This window comes from Narcine bancroftii, chromosome 6 (genome assembly GCF_036971445.1).
Source record: "Narcine bancroftii isolate sNarBan1 chromosome 6, sNarBan1.hap1, whole genome shotgun sequence".
Classification (NCBI taxonomy): Eukaryota; Metazoa; Chordata; class Chondrichthyes; order Torpediniformes; family Narcinidae; genus Narcine; species Narcine bancroftii.
The window spans coordinates 93,438,896-93,460,861 of NC_091474.1; the positions used below are offsets into that span (position 1 = coordinate 93,438,896).

General features: G+C 42.0%; 1 protein-coding gene across 1 annotated transcript in view; it reads right to left on the minus strand.

Annotated features, from left to right (window-relative positions):
• Nucleotides 1-1,200: 1,200 nt before the first annotated feature.
• Nucleotides 1,201-21,966, minus strand: part of ghitm (growth hormone inducible transmembrane protein) — a 37,737-nt gene continuing 16,971 nt past the window's right edge. Inside the window, exons 3-9 of the mRNA XM_069885771.1 lie at nucleotides 17,610-17,712; nucleotides 15,934-16,045; nucleotides 11,720-11,861; nucleotides 7,567-7,675; nucleotides 5,441-5,629; nucleotides 5,181-5,352; nucleotides 1,201-2,322 (exon numbers count right to left, since the gene is read on the minus strand). Of these exons, the coding sequence (XP_069741872.1) occupies nucleotides 2,235-2,322; nucleotides 5,181-5,352; nucleotides 5,441-5,629; nucleotides 7,567-7,675; nucleotides 11,720-11,861; nucleotides 15,934-16,045; nucleotides 17,610-17,712 (915 nt within the window). The 3' untranslated portion in view covers nucleotides 1,201-2,234. The remainder of the gene's footprint in view (nucleotides 2,323-5,180; nucleotides 5,353-5,440; nucleotides 5,630-7,566; nucleotides 7,676-11,719; nucleotides 11,862-15,933; nucleotides 16,046-17,609; nucleotides 17,713-21,966) is intronic.

Consider the following 21,966-nt stretch of genomic DNA (forward strand, 5'->3'; position numbering starts at 1 on the left):
TACCAGGCCATGATGCAGACGGTCAGCACACTTTCCACTCCATATCTGTCAAAGTTTGCCAAGGTGTCTGAACCACTTCAAACTCCTGAGGAAGTAGAGGCTTTCTTCAAAATGAAAAGATCCTCAGAGATAGTGGCTCCCAGAAATTGTTTAAGATAATACATAATTCCCTAGTAGTGCATCACCGGTAGACAGGGTTGTGAAGAAAGCTTTTGGCATCTTGGCCTTCATAAATCAAAGTACTGAGTACCGGAGTTGGAATGTTATGGTGATGCTGTATAAGACATTGGATAGGCCACATTTGGAATATTGTGTGCAGTTCTGGTTGCCAAACTACAGAAAGGATATCAGTAAGATTGAAAGAGCGCAGAGAAGATTTACTAGGATGTTGCTGGGCCTTCAAGAGTTGAGTTACAGGGAAAGATTAAATAGGTTAGGACTTTATTTCTTGGAGCTGAGAAGAATGAGGGGAAACTTTATAGAGGTTTGCAAAATTATGAGGGGAATAGACAAGAGTTTAATCCGAGAAGACTTTTCACTTAGATTAGGAGAGATAAATACATGGCTTAGGGTGAAAAGGGAAAGGTTACATTAGGGGGAACTTCTTCCAAGAGTGTGAAGTGAGCTGCCATCTGACACGGCAAATGTGGGCTAATTCTTAAGTTTTAATAATAAACTGGATAGATACATGGATGGGAGAGATGTGGACGGTTATGGAATGGGTGCAAGTCAGCTGAGCAGAATGATGTTTCGGCACAGATAAGGAGGGCCAAATAGCCTGTTTTCTGTGCTGCAGTGTGCTATGGTTCTAGATAAGGATCCAATTCTTAGTTAAAAATGAACCAAGATGATATTGCAGGACTAATTCAGTACAGAATAAGTTTTGGCCTACAAACCAAAACTTGTACCATTGGTTCAGGCAGATACATCAACTTTAAAGTGATTGCATTAATCCAAGGGTCATTTGTGCTAAAATATAATAGGTTTATGAGAAGATGCTTAAATCACTCCATCGAATATATCTACAAGAGGTGATGTTTTTTTAAAAAAAATCAGCCTTAAGGACCCTCACCACCCTCTTCACTGCTATCATCAGGAAGGAGGTACAGGAACATGAAGACAAACAGCTGTACAAGAACAGATTCTACTCCTCTGCTATCAGATTTCTACATGGACAATGAACAACAGACACAACCTCACTTTCCCTTCTTTGCACCAATTTATTTCTTTTAAATGAAAATTACAGCAATATTTGCACCTCTGGTGTTGCAAGACAACAAATTTTGTGACATGTTCATGACAATAAATTCTGATTCTATTTGGATCAAACATTCTGTCCCATTTCAAGTTTTTGCTGAAATTGCTGACATTCTGAGGTAAAATGGAATCTACAAATTAATGCTAGCGTTCCACGTGTGATATAAATTTTAGGACATGGGTTAAGGGTGAAATGGGAAAAGTTTAAGGGGAATATTACAGGGAACATCTTCAACAGAGAGTGGTGGGAGTGTGGAATGAGTTGCCAGCTGAAAGGTAAATGCAGGCTCAATTTTAACATTTAAGAAAAATTTGCAGAGATACATGAATGGAGAGGTATGGAGGGCTATGGACTGGGAGCAGGTCAGTGGGACTAGGCAGAATAAGAAGGGCTGAAGAGCCTTTTTCTGTGGAGTATTGTTCTATCCATACACACAAATTACTCAAGGGTGATTTGTTTAAAGGTTTCCCAATGCAAACATTAAAATTGGAATTATAATTTCTCATAGAAGCCAAAGATACTTAGCTTAAACCCACACTACATGTCAATGACGAGAATTTATTAGGCATCTACTGCACAGGTGTCCAACATGAACTGGTCAAACGAGAAGCTCGAATTTGCCAGAGTTCAAGGGAGCTAAACCTTTTCACTCACAAGCTAGTGAAATGAAAAAAAAAATTACATTTCAGAAGTCCATTAAATCAGATTCTTAGAACTTTTTTTTAATTGAAGCAAAATACACAAATATTAAATTACTCTTGCATTAATGGTAATTTTATGCACAGACAACATATTCCGATCATCACTTTAATGTTAATTGCTGCAGAAAACAAAGAAAGTGCAAAGCTGTTCTTTGTCAACCCAACATACCAGAAGCATTAGATGTCTCAGTCAAGGTTTGTATTCAACTCCTTTTGGTTGGGAGTAGTCCAGGGACAAAAACATTACTCAGGTCATCCAATTTCTGTCTTTCCTATCACTTCTTTCTGCTTCCACCACTATTTGACAGTATAGTTGCAACTCGAATGAAGATGTTTAATGTATCCATGTAAATTCCCATACATCTGCAACAAAAAAAATGTTAATCCCAACAGTCCAAAGACTGATTTCAATAAGGGTGTTCGCACAACCCTGTGGCTGAGTCAGTCAAAGTTCAGCTTTATTGTATTTCCTGTGGTCAAGGCAGAGCTTCTACTTATCGGTAACTCTAAACTCGAGAAGAAGCGAATATGCAGAGATTAATGTAACAAACAAATAAATGTAAACAAACTGACTGCAGATACAGAAAAAAAAAATTCATAATAAATAATGTGTAAAGTAAGAGACCTTAAATGAGTGCCTGAATGAGGTTGTTGTTTGAGTCTGATGGTTGAGGGATAAAAGGATCAAGAATGTCCACGAATAACATGCTACCAATTACTTGAGCTAACAAGTGCCTGCTGGTACCAGGTAAAAAGTCTGCATGCAGAGGAACAGAGGGATCTTGGAGTTATGGTACAGAGTACACTGAAGGTGGATTCCCATGTAGACAGGGTGGTTAAGAAGGCATATGGTCTGCTGTCCTTCATAAACCATAGTGTAGAGTGTAGGAGCTGGGAGGTGATGCTGCAGCTGTTTAAGCCATTGGTGAGGCCAGGTTTGGAGTACTGTGCTCAGTTCTAGTCTCCAAACGACAGGAAGGATATAGATAAGGTGGAGAGAGTGCAGAGAAGATTTTCAAGGATGTTGCCTGGCTTACAGCATCTGGATTACAGGGAGAGATTAAGAAGACTGGGACTTTATTCATTGGAACATAGACAACTGAGAGGGGACTTGATGGAGGAATTTAAAATTATGAAAGGAATAGATGGACTAGACATAAACAAAATCATTCCCCCAAGGGCAGGGAAGGTTGGAACAAGAGGGCATGAGTTAAGGGTAAGAGGGCAAAACTTTAGGAGAAATATTAGAGGATGCTTCTTCACTCAGAGTGTGGTGGCTGAATGGAATGTTCTTCCGAATGAGATAGTTGCAGCAGGGTCCCTTCTGTCATTTAAAAGAAGGTTGGATGTGTGCATGGAGGTGAGGGGGTTGGAGGAATATTGGCGGAGAGTGGGAGGATTGAGCTAGTGGATTTGATCAAGTGAACCGGTGCGGACTCAAAAGGCTGACATGGACTGTTTCCGCTCTGTAAATGGTTATATGGTTATTACATTCTTAACATTTGTTTAATCTGTATAATCTTTACTTTGTTGAATTAGGGTATGGGAGGGAGGGGAGAGGGGTAGGGGGAAATAATGCACATGTTATATACTATTGTTGAAAGAGATTGTGTTGTTTGATTGGATCTGTAAGAGTCTTAGAAAATAAAAAAAATATTTAAAAAGTCCGCATAACATCAATGTTTGTCTTGTATATCAAGCAGGCCACAGGTCAGTCAGCCACAATTAGTGCAAAGCTGTTACAGTGACAATGTTCGGGGGTTCAAATCTGCCACTGTCTATAAGGAGTTTGTTCATTCTCCCCGTTTCTGTGTGGGGTTTCCTCTCACTGTTCAATTGGGTGTGTTTGGGCGACACAGGGTTATGGACTGGAAGGGCCAATTACAATGCCGTATGACTAAATTTAAATTTTAAATTATGCCATGACCAAAGTTGGTCTCAGATTGCCAAATGGTGCACCCATTTGATAACCATGCAGTAACCTGAGCCATCTTTATCAGCCATCTGCCCCCTCATTATACATTTATACAATGACCAAACAATGTTTTTTTTCCCCCATTGTAAAATGTTGTACAGCAAGTCACAGGAAGGAAATAAATTTTTTTACAAAAGCCAAAAAGACTGAAAACTAGAGAGGATTTCTTTGAATTCAACTCAAAAAAAGAATAGTAGCTTTTACTTCATTGATGGCGAGATGAGAAGGAAAGACAGCAGAGCTGGAGTTTGGAGAAAATGAGATGTGATGTTAAAGCGGTCAAGGGTGAATGTGACAAGAGGTCAAGGGTGAATTTGACAAGAGATCAAGGGTGAATTTGACAAGAGGTCAAGGGTGAATTTGACAAGATATGGAGCCCTTTCATGGACTATTATCATAATTTGATTACTTAGGCAGAGGTGCTCTGGGGACCTCAGGTGCTCTGATACTAGATTTTTTCTTACAATTTATTTGGGGTGGCCGAATTTAGTGGGACGGGTTAGATTAGTATGTTTTTTTTTTCTTTTTCCTTTGTTCTTTTTTTACAACTAGAAGAGACTGGTCTATTTAGATAATCACAATGTATATATCAATATTAGAATATGAGGTGAAATTTTGAGAATTATACAAGACAATGTACAATTGATATGTCACTCATTCTGCATTGTATTGTATAAAAGTTATATAATTAATATCTAAACAATATATACATGTAATATTTCTATCAAATTAATAAAAATATTTTAAAAAGGAAAAGACTGAAAACTTTGTCCACAGGTAGGTTTAATTGAGAGGTGGAAGATGGTTGAACTGTGAAGCACAGATAAGGGCAGAAAGCAGCTCAAAATCTACAGGGTTGTAGGTTAATTAATTGGACAGTACAAGTTTCAGTGGCCAGAATCAGCTTCTACTGCACTGTAATTTCAATTTTAAAATAAGGCAGATTTGAAGAAATGTGGAATTTTGGAGTGTTTTATGGGTGGAGAACAATTTGAACATGGAGAATACCAATATGAAGAGTCTGTGGGCTACAAACCATTAAAGTCAAGGTGAAACAAGGAAGGGCTGCAAACTACGATGCCAGGTTTGTGGAGAGTGAAAGTTGGGAGGACAGATAGCAAAAGAACTAACAGGACAGACGGCCTTCAGATCCATGCAGCAACTTTACCTTGACCAAAGCTGAAGTACTGAAGTTGCAAAGGTAACTGGTTTTATTTATTGAATGTAAAACAAAATTCATACGTACCCATTGATGGGATCAAATTTCTGAAGGCCATAAATCGGGTAGGCCTCTGCCCGCTTGATTACTTTCTGCGTATCATACAGCAGGAACATTCCAAAAAGCACTAGACCTCCATAGACAGCCACAGAGTACATACCAGCTCCAAAGACAGAGGTGGGTGGCAGGAACATTGAGCCTGAGAGTTCAAGAACGTTGTAGATAAGAGCTGAGCTACAAAAGGTTATTAGAAAAGCAAAGGCAGCAATCTTATGCATGGGACTTACCTATAGAGGATGCAACAACCAATCCCAGCCCAACAGCCAATGGTCCACCCATGTTGAGGAACTTTTCACTGGGGGCACACATAGCAACAGTCGAGAGGCCTCCTACAATACCTGCTGTGTACCAGGCTGCTCTGATCAGTAGAGGGCCACCAAGAAGGGTCACTGGAGCAACAACAGCTCCCATCACTCCTAACCAGAATTAAAACAAGAACAATGATAAATCCCAGGTTCCAAAACACATATGCAGATCTCCTCTAAAATAGTGTGGCATGGTGAGTGCAACGTGATTTTAGCACCAGGTTCGAACCTGGTGCTGTCTGTAAGGAGTTTGCACATTCCCCTGTGTCTGCATGGGGTTCCTCCGGGTGCTCTAGTTTCCTCCATCGTTCCAAACATTTACATGGCTAGTAGGTTAACTGGAAAGGGTGGGCATGTGGGCTGGAAGGCCTGTTGCAGTATCTCTAAAATTAAATAAACATTGGACTACAGAATATACAAACAGAATGTGTTTGGAATCACGATAATGTATTTCCATTTTGGTCTTTGGGTGCTGCTCAATGCCAGTATTTTAATGCTCATTTCCAACTTGTCCTTGTGAAGGTGGGGACCAAGGCCTCTCCTTGACCCACTGTCAGGTGCATGCATTCCTACAATGCTATAGGTTAAGTGTTCCAGACTCTGGGGAAGGAGGAGGTGGACAGGAAATGATCAGATTGTCAGACTGCATCTGCAGGAAGAGAAGCAGAGCTACATTTCAGGCCAGAGACCTTTTTGCATTCTAGTGAAGGAGGCAAAAGCCTATTAAACTGTGGGGAAGGTACATGTCTCTGATTGGGCAAAACCAGGGTAACCATGGAGCTGCTGTAAACAAGTCTATCTGGCCACAATGAATGGGAGCAGGTTAGAGAGTAAGCACAGAAAAAAGAGATTGTAGCAGCTGCAAAATGTAGAGCAGAAAGAGGTGTCCAGCAAGAGAGGCAGGGTGCGTCCCCAACTCTCAGGCTAACAACAAACTAACTCTGCCAAGGGAGGAGCATAGACCCACAAGCAGGAGGTAACAGGTGGATAAGGGAGGGAGGGTACAGCAGCAAACCGGGGGGAGAGGGGGGTGGCTCTGTGAATGGAGAGGAAAGGGGATGGAGGGCTGGAGGAAAGGAGACAGATGGATGGGTAAACTGATGCTAATGCCATCCAGTTGAGTGGCCAGATGGAATATTATGTGTTGCTCCCCCAATTTACAGTGAACACCCTGTTTTTGTCCCTGCAGAGACATCATCCACCCCACCAACTTGGTGAGCTCTCGCCTCCTTCCTAGCTCTGGCCAAGGGTCTTTGACGTAAACCATTGACAATTCCTCTCCAGGCAGATGCAGTTAGGCCTGTTGACTTCTAGCATCTGCCATTTGGCTGGATTTGCAATGATCGGGCTACGTTTGATTTGGAGAATCTGAATGGGGTGGCAATGCGGATGACAACTCTTTGCTGAAGCACATTGTGCACTGGTACTTGGCCTCCACACAGCAACCAATTCCACAGATTCACGCCCTTTTGGGGAAAGAAATTCCTCCTCCTCTCTGTTCCAAAGGGAAGCTTCTGTCTTCTGAATGTGCCCTCTTGTCCCAGACTTTCCCACCATGGAAAATGCCCTCTTCACCTCCACCCTATCCAGGTCTTTCAGTATTTCCTCCAGAAGATGGTTAATCTGTGAAACTTGTTGCCACAGGTTATTGGGTGCACATAAAAAAAGGGATGGATAGGTTCTTGATTAGCCAGTGCATTAAAGGTTTTGGGGAGATGGCCTGACAGTGGGGATGAGAGTGGAAATGGATCAATTCTTGATTAAATAGCAAGGCAGACTTGATGGGCTGAATAGGCTCCCATGTCTTAAATTTAGACATACAGCAAGGTAAAGGCCATTTTAAATGAACTATTATGTGACAATAAAGGGAACCTTTGGTCAATTACTGGAATGGGACACTGCGTTACTAGTGGAGGGAATTACTGTTTATTGTGGTAGATGGAGTGCATGAACAATTAGTTTTTTTAAACATTAATCTGTCCAAAATTAACCTCAAATTTAAAAAAATTTTTTTTTTACTTTAATCCAAAGTCGAACAGATTTCTCACCTGCATGTAACATCCAGGCTAGGTGCTTAGCATTGAGTCCTTTCTCATAAGGTAAAGATCTCACCAAAACACTTGCTCCGATCATTGCTGCAAAAGTTGCTCCTATTGCCTGTTAATATTGAGAAAGGAAATGTGTATCAGGGACTAATACCATGCACAAGTTTGAAGAATTCTGCACATTAACACCATAAGATGAAGGAGTGCAGTAAGGCCATTCATTCCATTGAGGTTACCATGGCTGGTTTACCATAATTTTCAAGGCTATTCTGCCATCAGCCCATAACCCTGGATTCCCTAACTAATCAAGAACATATCTACCTCCATTTTAAATATCCCCAATGACTTGGCCTCCACACAGCAACCAATTCCACAGATTCACGCCCTTTTGGGGAAAGAAATTCCTCCTCCTCTCTGTTCCAAAGGGAAGCTTCTGTCTTCTGAATGTGCCCTCTTGTCCCAGACTTTCCCACCATGGAAAATGCCCTCTTCACCTCCACCCTATCCAGGTCTTTCAGTATTTCCTCCAGAAGATGGTTAATCTGTGAAACTTGTTGCCACAGGTTATTGGGTGCACACAAAAAAGGGATGGATAGATTCTTGATTAGCCAGTGCATTAAAGGTTTTGGGGAGATGGCCTGACAGTAGGGATGAGTGTGGAAATGGATCAATTCTTGATTAAATAGCAAGGCAGACTTGATGGGCTGAATAGGCTCCCATGTCTTAAATTTAGACATACAGCAAGGTAAAGGCCATTTCGGGCCATGAGCCCGGGCCATCCAATTTATACCCCATTAGCCTACACCCCTGGAGAAAACCCATGCAGACTCAGGGAGAACGTACAAACAGCACAGGATTCAAACCCTTGACTGGTCCCGATCGCTGGTGCTGTAAAGGCATTGCACTAACTGGTACTCCAACGCATGGTCTTAATCCGTAGGTTTCAATGAGATTCAGCTCACCTCCCCCACCCCCCACAATCCATCTATTCTCCAGCAAGTACAGTCCCATGTATCCAAATTATTTAATGGAATAGTTACAGTTGGTGGGGGACAGCCATCTTGTTACACTGAAGGCAGCAGCACCTCATGGATGTCCATACAAATCTGGTGCAGGTGAGCATTTCCATTTCAATTCTTAATCCCATTCCCTGGCTGACATGTCTGTCCATGGTTTCATGCCAAGACTAGACCACCCGTAAATTGGAGGAACAACACCTCATCTTCCAACTAGGCAGCCTCCAACCAGATGGCATATCAACTTCTCTGGCTTCCATTAAAACCCCCCCACCCCCCCTTCTTACCCCATCATCTCTCCATTCTCTGTCTTTCACACAGACATGATAAATTCTACCTAGTCCCTTCCCACATCCAATTACAGTACAACTCTAATTATCCAAATTCTCTGAAATCCTCAGTTATCCAAATATTTTTCGGAGCTGAAGTGACAGGGGATGTTGGGCTCCCAGCACCAGCGCAGCGGACCCTGGGCCCCTGGCAGCGGCAGCGAACCTCAAGCACCCAGGCAGGAGTGGGACCCTTGGGGTCCCGGCACGAGTGGGGCCTCAGTGAGGAAGTGTAGGTGATCAGGGGCGGCCAGCATTTTTTTTGCTGAGAATTGTTACAAGTGATTTCCTGTTGTTACTGGGCTGTTTTTAAAAAACAACCGGCTCGCCGAAAAAAAAATTATCTGAAATGGGCCCAGTCCTGGCTATTTTGGATAATCGGTGTTGTACTTAACATCTTTTGTTGGTCTGGATTTCTCCTCCATTGTTTGAATTTTAAGACTTTCTTATATATCCTGCTTCTGCCTTTTCTCATTATTTTCCTTGAAGAAGAGCCTGAAACGTCGGCAATATTATCTTGGTCTCCTCTAGATGCTGCACAGACCAGCTGACTTCCTCCAGCATTTCGGTGTTTTTACTACAATTCCAGCAACTGCGGCCTATCGCATTTCACACAGTTCTCCTGAGATCAACTCCACATTCTTTTGTACCTCTGGTAACCTTTCACTAACTTGTTTAACTTGCCGTCAGAGAGCAGCAGTGATCATCAAAGACCCCCACCACCCAGCACACGCTCTGTTCTCGCTGCTACCATCAGGAAAGAGGAGTAGGTGCCACAAGACTCGCACCACCAGGTTCAGGAACCACTGTTCCCCCTCCACCATTAGACTCCACAACAACCAACTCAATCAGGGACTCATTAAGGACTCTTACTTCTGCAATTTATTGATTTTTTTTTCCTCTGTATTACAATCTACATTTCTTTATTTGTTTACATGTTAACACATTTTTTTTGCACTACCAATAAGTGGCAATTCTGCATCACCCACAGGAAAATGAATCTCAGGGTTGTCATGCATGTACTGATAATAAGTATGAAATCTGACCACCACTTCCTTAAAACTATTGGACGATTTTCAAAAGTCTCAGCAAAAGACCTAACTGTGAAGGGGAAACCCAGTAAACAGTATTGTTTGAGTCAAAGTTAAAAGCATAGAAGTAAATCCTTAAGCCCACCCTATCTGCCCTCCATCGAGCACCCGTTTTACACTATTCTTCACCGGACCCTCTATAAACTAGTAGTTCGCATAAAAACAAATATCGTCACCAAATTGAGTGAAACATAAAGTCTGCAGATGATGAGATTGTAGTAAAAAAACCCAAAAATGCTGGAGGAACTCAGCATGGCTCACAGCGTCCATAGGAGGTACAGATAATTAATCGAAGGGCTCAGGTCTGAAACATTGGTTATAGAGTGCCCTCAATAATGTTTGGGACAAAGACACTCCAGCCCCCCCTTTCATTTGCACTTGTTCTACACGGTTTTAAATTTGTAATCAAACAATTCACATGGAATTAAAGTGCACATTTCAGATTTTATTCAAGGTTATTTGCATACGTTTTGGTTTAACCATGTAGAATTTAGAGAGACAGAGATCTATATTCCAGGGCACCATCATGTTTGGGGCATTTGGCTTCACAGGTATTTGAGTGCCCAGGTATGTTTAATTGTTTCACTGGTGCCAGGTACAAGAGCTAGGCTTGCTTCTAAGTGTTTGATCCTCTTTGGAGTCTGTAGCTACCTGTACCAGTGAAGCAATTAAACCCACCTGGGTACTCAAACACCCGTGAATCCAAATGTCCCAAACATTATGGTGCTCTGAGAGGAGAGGACTATGTATAAAAAGTACCACTATTTCTTCATGGTCAAACCAAAATGAATTCAAATCACCTTGAATACCATCTGGAATGTGCACTTTAATCACATGAGAAATGTTTGATTATAAATTAAAAGAGGAGTAAACAGAGGAAAAAATCGTGCATTTGTCCCAAACATCACGGAGGGCATGTACATTTTTAACTTGTACGGGATCTGCGTAACCAACATTTCCTAATTTTTACTATATTTACTGCCGTTCCCTCAGGATCATGCACATTTCTAAATTCTAAATTCCAGGTCTATTCAAAAATAGACTTAAACCTTCCTTAAATTGCTTTCAAACATTAATACCTTTCCTTAAGATTAATACCCCTATAGGTTTGATCTCAGTGCCTGAGCTAAAATTTAATATCCCTAATGTGCTTTCTTTGCAATAAACTATGAGATTGAAAGTTTTGCTAATTACTTGCTGTATCTGCATCTTTATTTTTTTTAAATTTTTTATTTTTCACACCATAAATCACATTAGCCATGATATACACTTTTTCTTTTTCACACATTTACAGTGACTTTTTCTCCCCCACCCCCTCCTCCCAAGCCACCCCCCCACCCCCCCCCCTCATCCCTTTTAGGTATACAATCTAGGTTGCATTAATTCAGTCAGACAATGTTGTCATTCAACAAAAATACACCAGAAATTCTACAGACTTTTGAACTAGAGCACACAGACCCTTCCACATCCGAGTTCCTCAAACTCTTACCATTTAGATAATATGCTTAAAATTGTCAAAAGGGTAAACCTCCCGCATTATACCCAATTTGTCAGATCTGTGCCCACCCACTTAACCAATATCCTTTTGTAGCCTCCTGACACAACTTACTTTGCCATAGACAAACCATCAAATTCACCATTCATGTGACAGTGCCATCATCCATACAAGTTGGAAAAAGTCGAGGCCCAAGTCCTATGAACAGATACAACAGCAACTTACCAGAAACGAATTCTTCATCATCAAATTCATAATGACTGGTGATCTACTGACTGCCACAGCTGATAGAGCTGTTAATCCAACACTTCCTGCAAAGTACATGTATGTGGAATGAATCCTCTCCTTCACGTACTGTGGCCATATGCTGCAGGATAGATCATCATGGTTAGTCGTTACTGAAGCACACTGCAGTCTAGACAAATACTTGTTCACCCACTCGACCCACATCTGGTTAACTCTGATTTAATCCAATTTATCAAATATCTCAGAGGGCAAGTGAAATTATTTCAGGTGGATTTTGCACGATTACCATTGCCCTCTCTCAGACAAATTAACCTGCACACTTCCTCATACCGATTCAATAGCTAAACTGAATCCAGAAGACAAGGAACCAAGCAAATAGCCAGAGATAACTAGATACATAAAAACAAATCAATAACTGTTTATTGTTATCCTTGCTTTTACAGCCCACTCTAACATCCTCAGAAATTATTTGAATTACCGTATATTTTGACGGACAAGTCTACCCCCCATTTTTCAGCCTGGTTTTATGGTGTATCTGGCGTACAAGTCGACTCCCAATTATTTGGCTGTCCGGGCCTCCCAGGAACAATTTTTTTTTCTTTTTTTTTTAAAGACTCCAATTGTAAGTAACAAAACTGTCAAGTAGGTAAAAATTAAAATCCCTCGGCCTACAGAGCTGGAGTGGTGACATCGTGCTCCCGGCAGAAGCAGAAACCTCGGCCTACCAGGCAGCAGCGGCAATGGCAGGGTTCCAGATAGGAGCGGTTATGGCGACACCCAGCTGCGAGGAGGTGTCGGGGAGCAGTGGCACCGGCGGTGGGGAGGTGCTATCAGAATTGACGTCAATCTGGTTTTTAATTGGTGATTTTAAGCTCTCAAAAGTATATCTGGCGTACAAGTCGCCACCCCTTCCATTTTTTGAGAAACCTTTTCGGGTTTCCCGAGCACAGTGGTTAGTGCAACGCTGTTGCAGCACCAGCCATCGGAACCAGTGTTTGAATCTGTGCTGTCTGTAAGGAGTTGCTACGCTCTCCCTGCGTCTGCATGGGTTTCCTCCCACCATTCAAAACGTACCGGGGGTGTAGGTCAATTGGGTGTGATTGGGCGGCATGGGCTCATGAGCCAAAATGGCCTGTTACCGTGCTGTATGTCTAAATTTAAAAGAAAAAAATGTAAACAGCCCATCGAATTACAGAGATGCTGCTAGGACCCGAGGAAGTGAGTTACAGGGAAAGGTTAAACAGGTTTGGATTTTATTGCCTGCAGTGTTGGAGAATGAGGGGAGATTTGACAAAGGTATACAAAATTATGAGAGTATGTAGAGAGTAAATGCACGCAAGCTTTTTCTACTGTGGCTAGATGATGCCTGTAGCAACAAATTCCACAGATTTACTACCCTCTATGCATCTCTGTTCTAAGCATGCAACTTCCAATCCTGCCACCTTGCTCTGGACTCTCTCACAGTGGGAAACAATCTTTCCACATCTACTCTGTCCATGCCTTTCAACATTCAAAATATTTCAATGGAACTCACCACCCCCCCCCCACCCAACCACCCCCCGCAATTCTCCTAAAATCCAACAAATACAGGCCAAGAGCTCCTCACGTGATAATCCTTTCATTCCCAGAATCATCCTAGTGAACCTCCTTTGAACCCTTTCCAATTTCAGCACATCTTTTCTTAAATGAGGAGTCCAAAACTGCTTACTTCAAATGAAGTGTCACCAGTGCCTCAAAGTGCTGGATATGGGCTCATGGATGGGAGGGGTATGGAGGGTTACAAGACAATTGGACAAGGCAGAATGGTATAGACTATATGGGCCAAAGGGCCTATCTCTGCACTGCAGTACTCTCTGGCTCAATGTGTGTGCTGAACACAAACAGCACCAGAAAACTTGGGTTTCAGAACAGCAAAGACAGTAGTGTTACTAGCTGCAATCAGGCGCTGTATAGTTATCCATCCTACTGATTTGGTGTAATGCCCCACTGCTCATTACACAGTCATCCAGCTTTGGCAAAAGTTTTATTTTAATGAACATGACTAGAATAGACTATTATAGTCCATGTTCCCTGTCCCCAAGAAAATATTACATGGAGTCTCAGATCGTGTGAATTTTCCATCAGAGAATTCATCCTAGACCTGTACCTATTTCTCCTACATTTGGTGCCAAACCATTCCTAGTACCGGGTGGTTAAAACAACATCCTTTTGCCCTCTCCATATTTCAGCCCATTTTCCATTCTAGATTTTCCAATATTAAACTTGATGTCTTAATTACAAATTTAAATCAATTACACAGAACCTTGCCTGCATTTTGAATTGGCATGCACTCCAGTAACTAAATTAGTGCATGTATCACACCAGCAGACCATTGTCTCTGCAGGATTCAAGGCAGCACCCAAGAGGGTGACAAAAGGACTACTTTCCAGTGGCACTGACTTCCATGATCATGAAGTGCTTTGACCGACTGGTTACGAAGCACATCAAAGTGCACCTACCAGCGACAATGGACCCATTTCAGTTTGCCTATCAGACAAACCGATCCACAGATGATGCAACAGCCCTGACCCTCCACTCCGACCTGACCTACCAAAAGAAAGATGCCTCATATGCCAGGCTGAAGACTTTAGCTTGGCATCCAGCACAATCATCCCTTAGAGGCTGGTAAATAAACGGTCCTCGCTGGGACTCAGAAACCCTCTCTGCAACTTGATCCTGGACCTTGATTGAAAGACCACAGTTGGCAGCAAAACCTCAAGCCCCATCACATTGAGCACTGGCGCACCTCACTGGCGCACGCTCAGCCTGCTACTGTTAACGCTGTGAACTCACGACTGTACTGTCAGTTTCAGTTCCAACTGAATCATCAAGTTGGAAGATGACACGATGGTAGTTGACCTCATCAGCAACAATGAGTCAGCTTACAGAGAGGATGAAAGGTTGTTCAGTGGTGCAAGAGTAACCACCGGAGTCTCAACATGGACAAGACAAAGCAGACGACTGTGGACTTCAGGAAGACAAAGGACTGCTCCCCACTATGCATCATAGAGAGATTAGGGAGCTCAAAGTTCCATTTGAAGGATAACCCATTAGCCAGGAAGGTGTAGCAGCAACTACACTTCCTAAGGAGTTAAAGGAGGACAAGGCTACCAGCCCCCACCCTAACAATAGAGTGTCCTGGCTGGCTGAATCAAAGCATGGTATGGTCGTTACAAAGCATCGAATTGGAGGCCAATATACAGGGAGATTAAAACTGCTGAGATCACTGGGATTGCCCTTCCCTCTCCCTCTGTCGACAATATCTACAGGGAGTGGTGCTTAAAGAGGGCTCAGAGAATCATTGAGGAACCGTACCATCCAGCCTGCAGTATCTTTGAGACACTACCCTCAAGGAAGGGGTACAAGAGCATAAAAACCAGTATTACCCAGTTGGGAAACAGCTTCTAGCAGGCGGTGAGACTGTTGAATAATTCTAGAAACCCTTATATTATCTCTTTTTTCTCTCTCTATACACAGAGATAGGGGATACAATATTATATATTTATTTTGATTGCTATGTATATATGTTGTTTGTGTGTAAGGTGTACTATGTGTCTGCATGGGTGCACTATGGTCCGGAGATGCAGTTTCGTCAAGTTGTGTATGTACAATCAAATGACAAACTTGAAGTTGGACGGTAGAGCCATTTATAAAAAACCCCACAGAACTCAAAGTGCAAGTTCAAACAATTGTCCTGGGTGCCCTAACATCAATTAGTCTGGAAGGTACCAAGGCTGATTTGCATGCAAAACACAGCTGGGCTGTCAGTGGACTTTCAATAGTGTCACTTTCTGCATTGAGTAAAGGAGTGTTGGGGCGTGGAAGCTCGATCACTCCTCATAGACTGCTACAGCCAGGCCACCACACGAGAGTTGACTGAATTTGAAGAAGCTTCCCCGCTCTCAGTCAGTGAAAAAAATTAAACCAAAAATTCAAGAGTTCCTGAGAATTAAAGTAGCATTCATTCAAGTCCGGAGGAGCAAATGGGTGGAAAGTTTTTGGGAGATCACAATTTTCTTATCATTCAGCCTTATCGGCATGCACAGATAAAGAAATCAATTGCTTAACATCAGCAATACTAAAAAGCTGAAAGTAAATTTCTTACAATTAACTGTGCTGTTACTCCACATGGTTATCTGCTGAGAACTACTTACACAGCTTTCTCAATGGCTCCAATTTCATTGGACATTCCCAATCCATAGTAACAAAGTGCTCCAAGACCAAGAGCTGCTCCTCCAGCTATGAACAATCTTCCAGTGTTATCAACTGAAATAAACCAATTCAGCTTTATCAGAGAGTGAAAGAAGAATCTTTGGAGATGCAAGTAAAACATGAAAGTCAGTAGTCACCATGACCAAAGTAAAAATGTAGCACCTGCCAAGATTTTGCTCATACCTTGATGAAGAGGGCCTCAAGCCCAAAACTGTGGCTATGTATCTTTATCTTTGCTTTATTTGTAGACTGTTTGACCCGGTAAGTTTCTCCAGCATTGTCATTAGATGCTGTGATTATAGTAAATACACAGAAATGATAGAGGAGCTCAGCAGGTCATGCAGCGCCCATAGGAGATAGAGGTACAACACAGCAAACAGATCATTTCGGCCCCTCTAGTCTGTGCCGACTATCATCTCCCTAGTCCCACTGCTCCTATACCATAACCCTCTCACATCCATGTACCTCTCCAATTTACTCTTAAAGCACATGATTGAGCACACACTCACCACAGCAGATGGCAGCTCATTCCACACTCCCACTTCCCCTTAATGTTCTCCTTAAACCTCTCCCCTTGCAGCTTAAAACGGTGACCTCTCACATTTATCTCCCCCAATTAAGTGGAAAAAGCCTATTCGCATCCACTTGGTCTATACCTCTCATAATCTTATAAACCTTCATTAAATCTCCCCTCATTCTTCTTCATCCAAGGAATAAAGTCGTAGCCTGTCTAATCTTTTCCTGTAACTCAACCCCTGAAGACCCGGCAACATTCTAGTAAATCTCTGCACTCTTTCAATTTTATCGCTATCCTTCCTGTAGTTAGTCACCCAGAACTGCACACAATATACCAAATTTGACCTTACCAAGGTCTTAAACAACTTCAACGAAACATAATACTCAATACTTTGATTGATAAAGGCTAAAATACAATCCTGTCCATATACCACCTTCAGGGAACAATGCATCTGCACTCCTAGATCCCTCTGCTCCTCCGCACTCCTCTGTGCCTTATCATTTATTGTACATCTACCTTGGTTTGGCCCAGTCAGAGAGCAGCAGCAATCATCAAGGATCCACACCTCCCAGCGCACCCTCTGTTCGTGTTGTTACCATCAGGAAACAGGTATGGGTGCCACAAGACTCACACCACCAGGTTCAGGGACAGCTGCTACCCTTCTACCATCAGACTCCTCAACAACAAACTCAATCAGGGACTTACTTAAACGTTATTGATTTTTATTTTTCTCTCTCTCTATATTGCAGTTTGTTTACATTTCTTATTTTGTTTACATGTGAACACCGAGTACAGTTTTCTTGCGTTACCAATAAGTGGTGGTTCTGCCTTGCAGGAAAAAGAATCTCAGGGTTGTACATGTTGTCATGCCTGTACTCTGACAATAAATCTGAAGAAAGTTATACAATGGACGGAGGGCTGGATGACAGAAAAGAGTGAACAGCAACCAAGCCTTGTATAAATCAGCACTTGAACATCAAGCTGGCAGATCGACTCATTTTATAATACTGTATATAGTCATTACTGCACACAACAAAGCTGCTTCACTTCCAAGACTCTAAGTATTTTCAAATAAGGATGTTTACTGCAGCTGGAACTTACATTTGGCTGCAGTTTCCAATGAAGGACTGAACATCACTTCCTTAATCTTCTCTCGCATTGTTTTTGCTCTGCGCACGCTAACACGCGACTTGGTGGCATAATTCTGGAAAATATATTTATTCAGATTCAGAAGAATGCATTGAGGAATGAACACACCCCCCCACCCCCACCACTCAGAGTTAATGTGAATGCAGAAACAGACGTCTTCCAAATGCATTACCGTATACCGTTATAACCATATAACCATTTACGAAGCGGAAACAGGCCATGTTGGCCTTTCGAGTCCGCACCGGTTCACTGATTTTGTGCGCCCTCTAATGGTCTCGTTCTTCTTCTTCTTAACCAGGGTCTCAATATCTCTTGAAAACCAAGGTTCCATACACCTTCCGTACATCTTACCTGTAATTCAGATCCTTTATATAAAAAAGTTAGAGTTTAATTAAACAGGTCTTAGATAACTTGCAGAAGCTGAAATGCATGTTTATAAACATTCATGTCATTCGTTTGGGAGTACGTTCAAACCCCAAGACTAATGTACTTAAAGCCATTATTAATATTTAATGACATCACAACAATCTCCTTTCTGGATATGCTGAGCCGGTCAGTTCATCTCATGCATCAGACTCCACAGAATCATGTGGGATGTTCAGTAGAACATCAAGCACACCCCAATTTGTCATACAATTGCGGTTCTTGAATCCAGCTTCTCAGCGGAAGTCCGTGCTTGTGTCAGCAGGAACTGCCTTGCTTGATCCACACTAATTTTGTAAGTTTCCTTTCCTGTTGGATTTTTAATTAACAGCAGCTATTGCCAGCACAAATGCAGTGCACAATACCATGTTTTATACTGTTATTTAACTGTCTTTGTTGTATCTGAGCCAAAAGTTTGAGAGTTGGTTTTCACAGAGATAGCTGATCCTTGACAGAAGAGGTCAGCCCACTTTCAAGCCCCCACGCTCACCACTCCAGATAGAGGTTATTTAGCTCTCGCTTGAATCCAAGATCCATAATTTACACTCATCCACCGTTGTCACTACTTCAAGGCCCCCCCTTCTTATATTGTATCATTTGCCAATTTACAATGATCTGATTTACAAGTTTTCACTATTATGCTAAAGGTATACATCCTCAATCTACAAAGTATTTTTTTGCTACAAAAGCAAGAAATTGCATTGCATGTTGGAAAAGACAGGTTCATAATGGTAGGAAGAAGAAAAAGGTGAATGGTCTAACAGGATGCTAATGCAATGTTGTAACGGCAAGATGTGAAAGTATAAAGTGGGTGGAAGATCTGAAATTGTTGATGTATGTCCAAGGCCAGCCATAGAAGAATGAGGAAAGTCCTCCAGGCATCAAGGCAGCCAAAGATCACTTCACTCTTCGCTAATGATGCAATAATGAGTCTGACTCCAAATGTCAATTTCTCATTTTCTATTCAGAGAACCCAAAGGCTCAAAACAGTTAGCAACATGCAAAATGCTGGAGGAACTCAGCCGGTCAGGCAACATCTATGGAAAGCAAAAGGCAGGCAACGTGTCAGGCCAAATCCCTTTATCATGATTCAAGATAACTATCAAAGGTTTTCTGTGATATTCTACATTAAAAAAAAGATTGAAATCCTTAAAGATTAATGAAGCACAACATTAGATGCGGTGACAAAGGAAAATGCTGCAATTTGCAATAAGGAGTTTTAATAGGTGAAAAAAGAAGCTGTCCATTTCAATTGAATCTCATTAGACTCTTGTTCTGGCTTGCCCACTAGCTCCTGGTGCTTATGACAAAGTATTCAACTTCATTACCTTTAGTGAGATCCTGAATTTCATCCTCTTTTCCTGCCATGATTGGTGCATGGACTTGTCTTCGCAACTGATGGTACCATTACGACTTCATCACCCATGATGAAGATGAGGTCATTATCCACTGCACTCCATCCTCTGAGCCGAGATGTGGCTTGACGCAAGGAATCCACCCACCCATACTTGCTGGCCTTTTACTTCACGCATTCCATGATATTATTGTGACACTGGATTCTAATATTTTTCACGCTGTGACATCTTCGATGTGGGCCAGAGCTTCATTGGCAAGTTTTAACTTGATTTGTTCTGGTGTAATTCATGGTGAACCTGGTTTGATACAAGTTGCACTTCATCAACTGGTGTGTCTTCCAATGACTTTGTTGTATCTGAGCCAAAAGTTTGAGAGTTGGTTTTCACAGAGATAGCTGATCCTTGACAGAAGAGGTCAGCCCACTTTCAAGCTCCCACGCTCACCACTCCGGATAGATGTTATTTAGCTCTCGCTTGAATCCAAGATCCATAATTTACACTCATCCACCATTGTCACTACTTCAAGGCCCCCCCCCACTTCATATATTTAGACTTCTACATCTCTGAGGACCTGCAATTCCTTGGTCTTGTCCACCTGCTCTGTTATCTTGTCCAGACTACTCCAACAATGTCATCTCTCCAAACAGAATACAAGCAATTTCCTGTTCCCCATGATGGCTGGTGGAGTGCTCAGTCCTCCATCCCTATTCCTCGCATATTATGAACAGCACACAAAAAAAAGTTGTTTGAAGATCTAATAAACAACACAAGTTGTCACCAAAGAAAAGACAGCTGTAACTCTTCAAGAAAATGAACAAGAGAAAGAGACAGTTAAGTAAGTGAAGCCTACCTTGAAGAAGGATCCTGGAGCTGTCTGGAAGGTAGGAGTCCGTGGAGAAAAGCCTGAAGCTGGGGAGACCTTGGACATTGCTGTACAAAGTCTCCCCCAACAATGGCTGTCTGCTACGGGAGAAGAAGTGACTCTGCGCATGGGCAATTCCTCACGCATGTATAGAGCAGAGAAAAAAAGGAGACAATTAAAAAAAAAAGCCCAAGAAGCTTCCAGCTCCAGTGATCAGGATGAAGACTAAGAAGAACCTGTATGATAGGGCAAAGGACAGAAAAGATAAAACTGGAAAAGTTAGGTTAGGCAGCGAAAGTAAAAAAATCAGAAAGAGCAAGGAGGGTGGAAAAAGCAAATCTGAAGGCTTTATATCTTAATGCAAGAAGCATTCGGAACAAGGTAGATGAATTAGCTGTGGAAATTGAGATAAACAAATATGATTTGATTGGGATTACAGAAACATGGCTGCAGGGTGGGCAAGCCTGGGAACTTAACATCCTGGGGTATACAATATTTAGGAGGGATCGGCAAGAAAGAAAAGGGGGTGGGGTAGTATTGATGGTGAGAGAAGGGACCGACACGATTGACAGGAAGGATATTAACTCAGAAGATGCGGAATCTATATGGGTAGAACCGAGGAATAGCAAGGGGCGGAAAACGTTAGTGGTGGTGGTATATAGGCCTCCAAATAGTAGTGTAGAGGTGAGGGAAGGCATTACAAGAGAAATTAGAAAAGCGTGCAATAAGGGAACAGCTGTCATCATGGGAGACTTTAATTTGCATATAGATTGGACTAGTCAAATTGGTAAAAATACAGAGGAGGAGAATTCCTTGAATGTTTACGGGACGGTTATCTAGACCAATATGTCGAGGAACCAACTCGGGAGCAGGCCGTTTTAGATTGGGTATTATGCAATGATAAGGGGCTAACCAGCAATCTTGTTGTGCGAGGCCCTTTGGGTAAGAGCGATCACAATATGATCGAATTCTCACTTGACATGGAGAGTGATGAAATTAAAACCGAGACTAAGGTCCTGAATTTAAATAAAGGGAATTATGATGGCATGAGACGAGAGTTGAGTAAGATTGATTGGGTGGTGTTTATGGGGGAGTTGACTGTGGATAGACAATGGAAAGCATTCACAGATCTAATGGAGAAATTGAAAAAATCGTTTATACCGGTTTGGCATAAAAATAAACCAAAAAAGGTGACTCAACCGTGGATAACAAGGGAAATTAGAGACAGCATTGGGTCCAAAGAGAGAGCATATCAATTGGCCAAAAAAAGTACCGCAACCGAAGACTGGGAGCAGTTCAAGATGCACCAAAGGAGGACAAAGGGATTAATCAAGAGAGCAAAAATAAATTACAAAAGTAAGCTTGCGACAAATATAAAAACCGACTGCAAAAGCTTTTATAAATATGTCAAGAGGAAAAGATTGGTGAAATCCAGAGTAGGTCCTTTGCAGTCGGAATCAGGGGAATATATATCCTGATAAATCTCCTTTGCACCTTCTGCTTAGCTTCCACATCCTTCCTGTAATGAGGTGAACAGAAATGAACACAATGTTTGACATCTGTGGTAGGTAAATTAATGGAGAAAATTCTTAGAGATAAACATCTGGATAGACAGGGTCTGATCAGGAGCACTCAACATGGATTTGTGGGAGGAAGGTTATGTTTGACC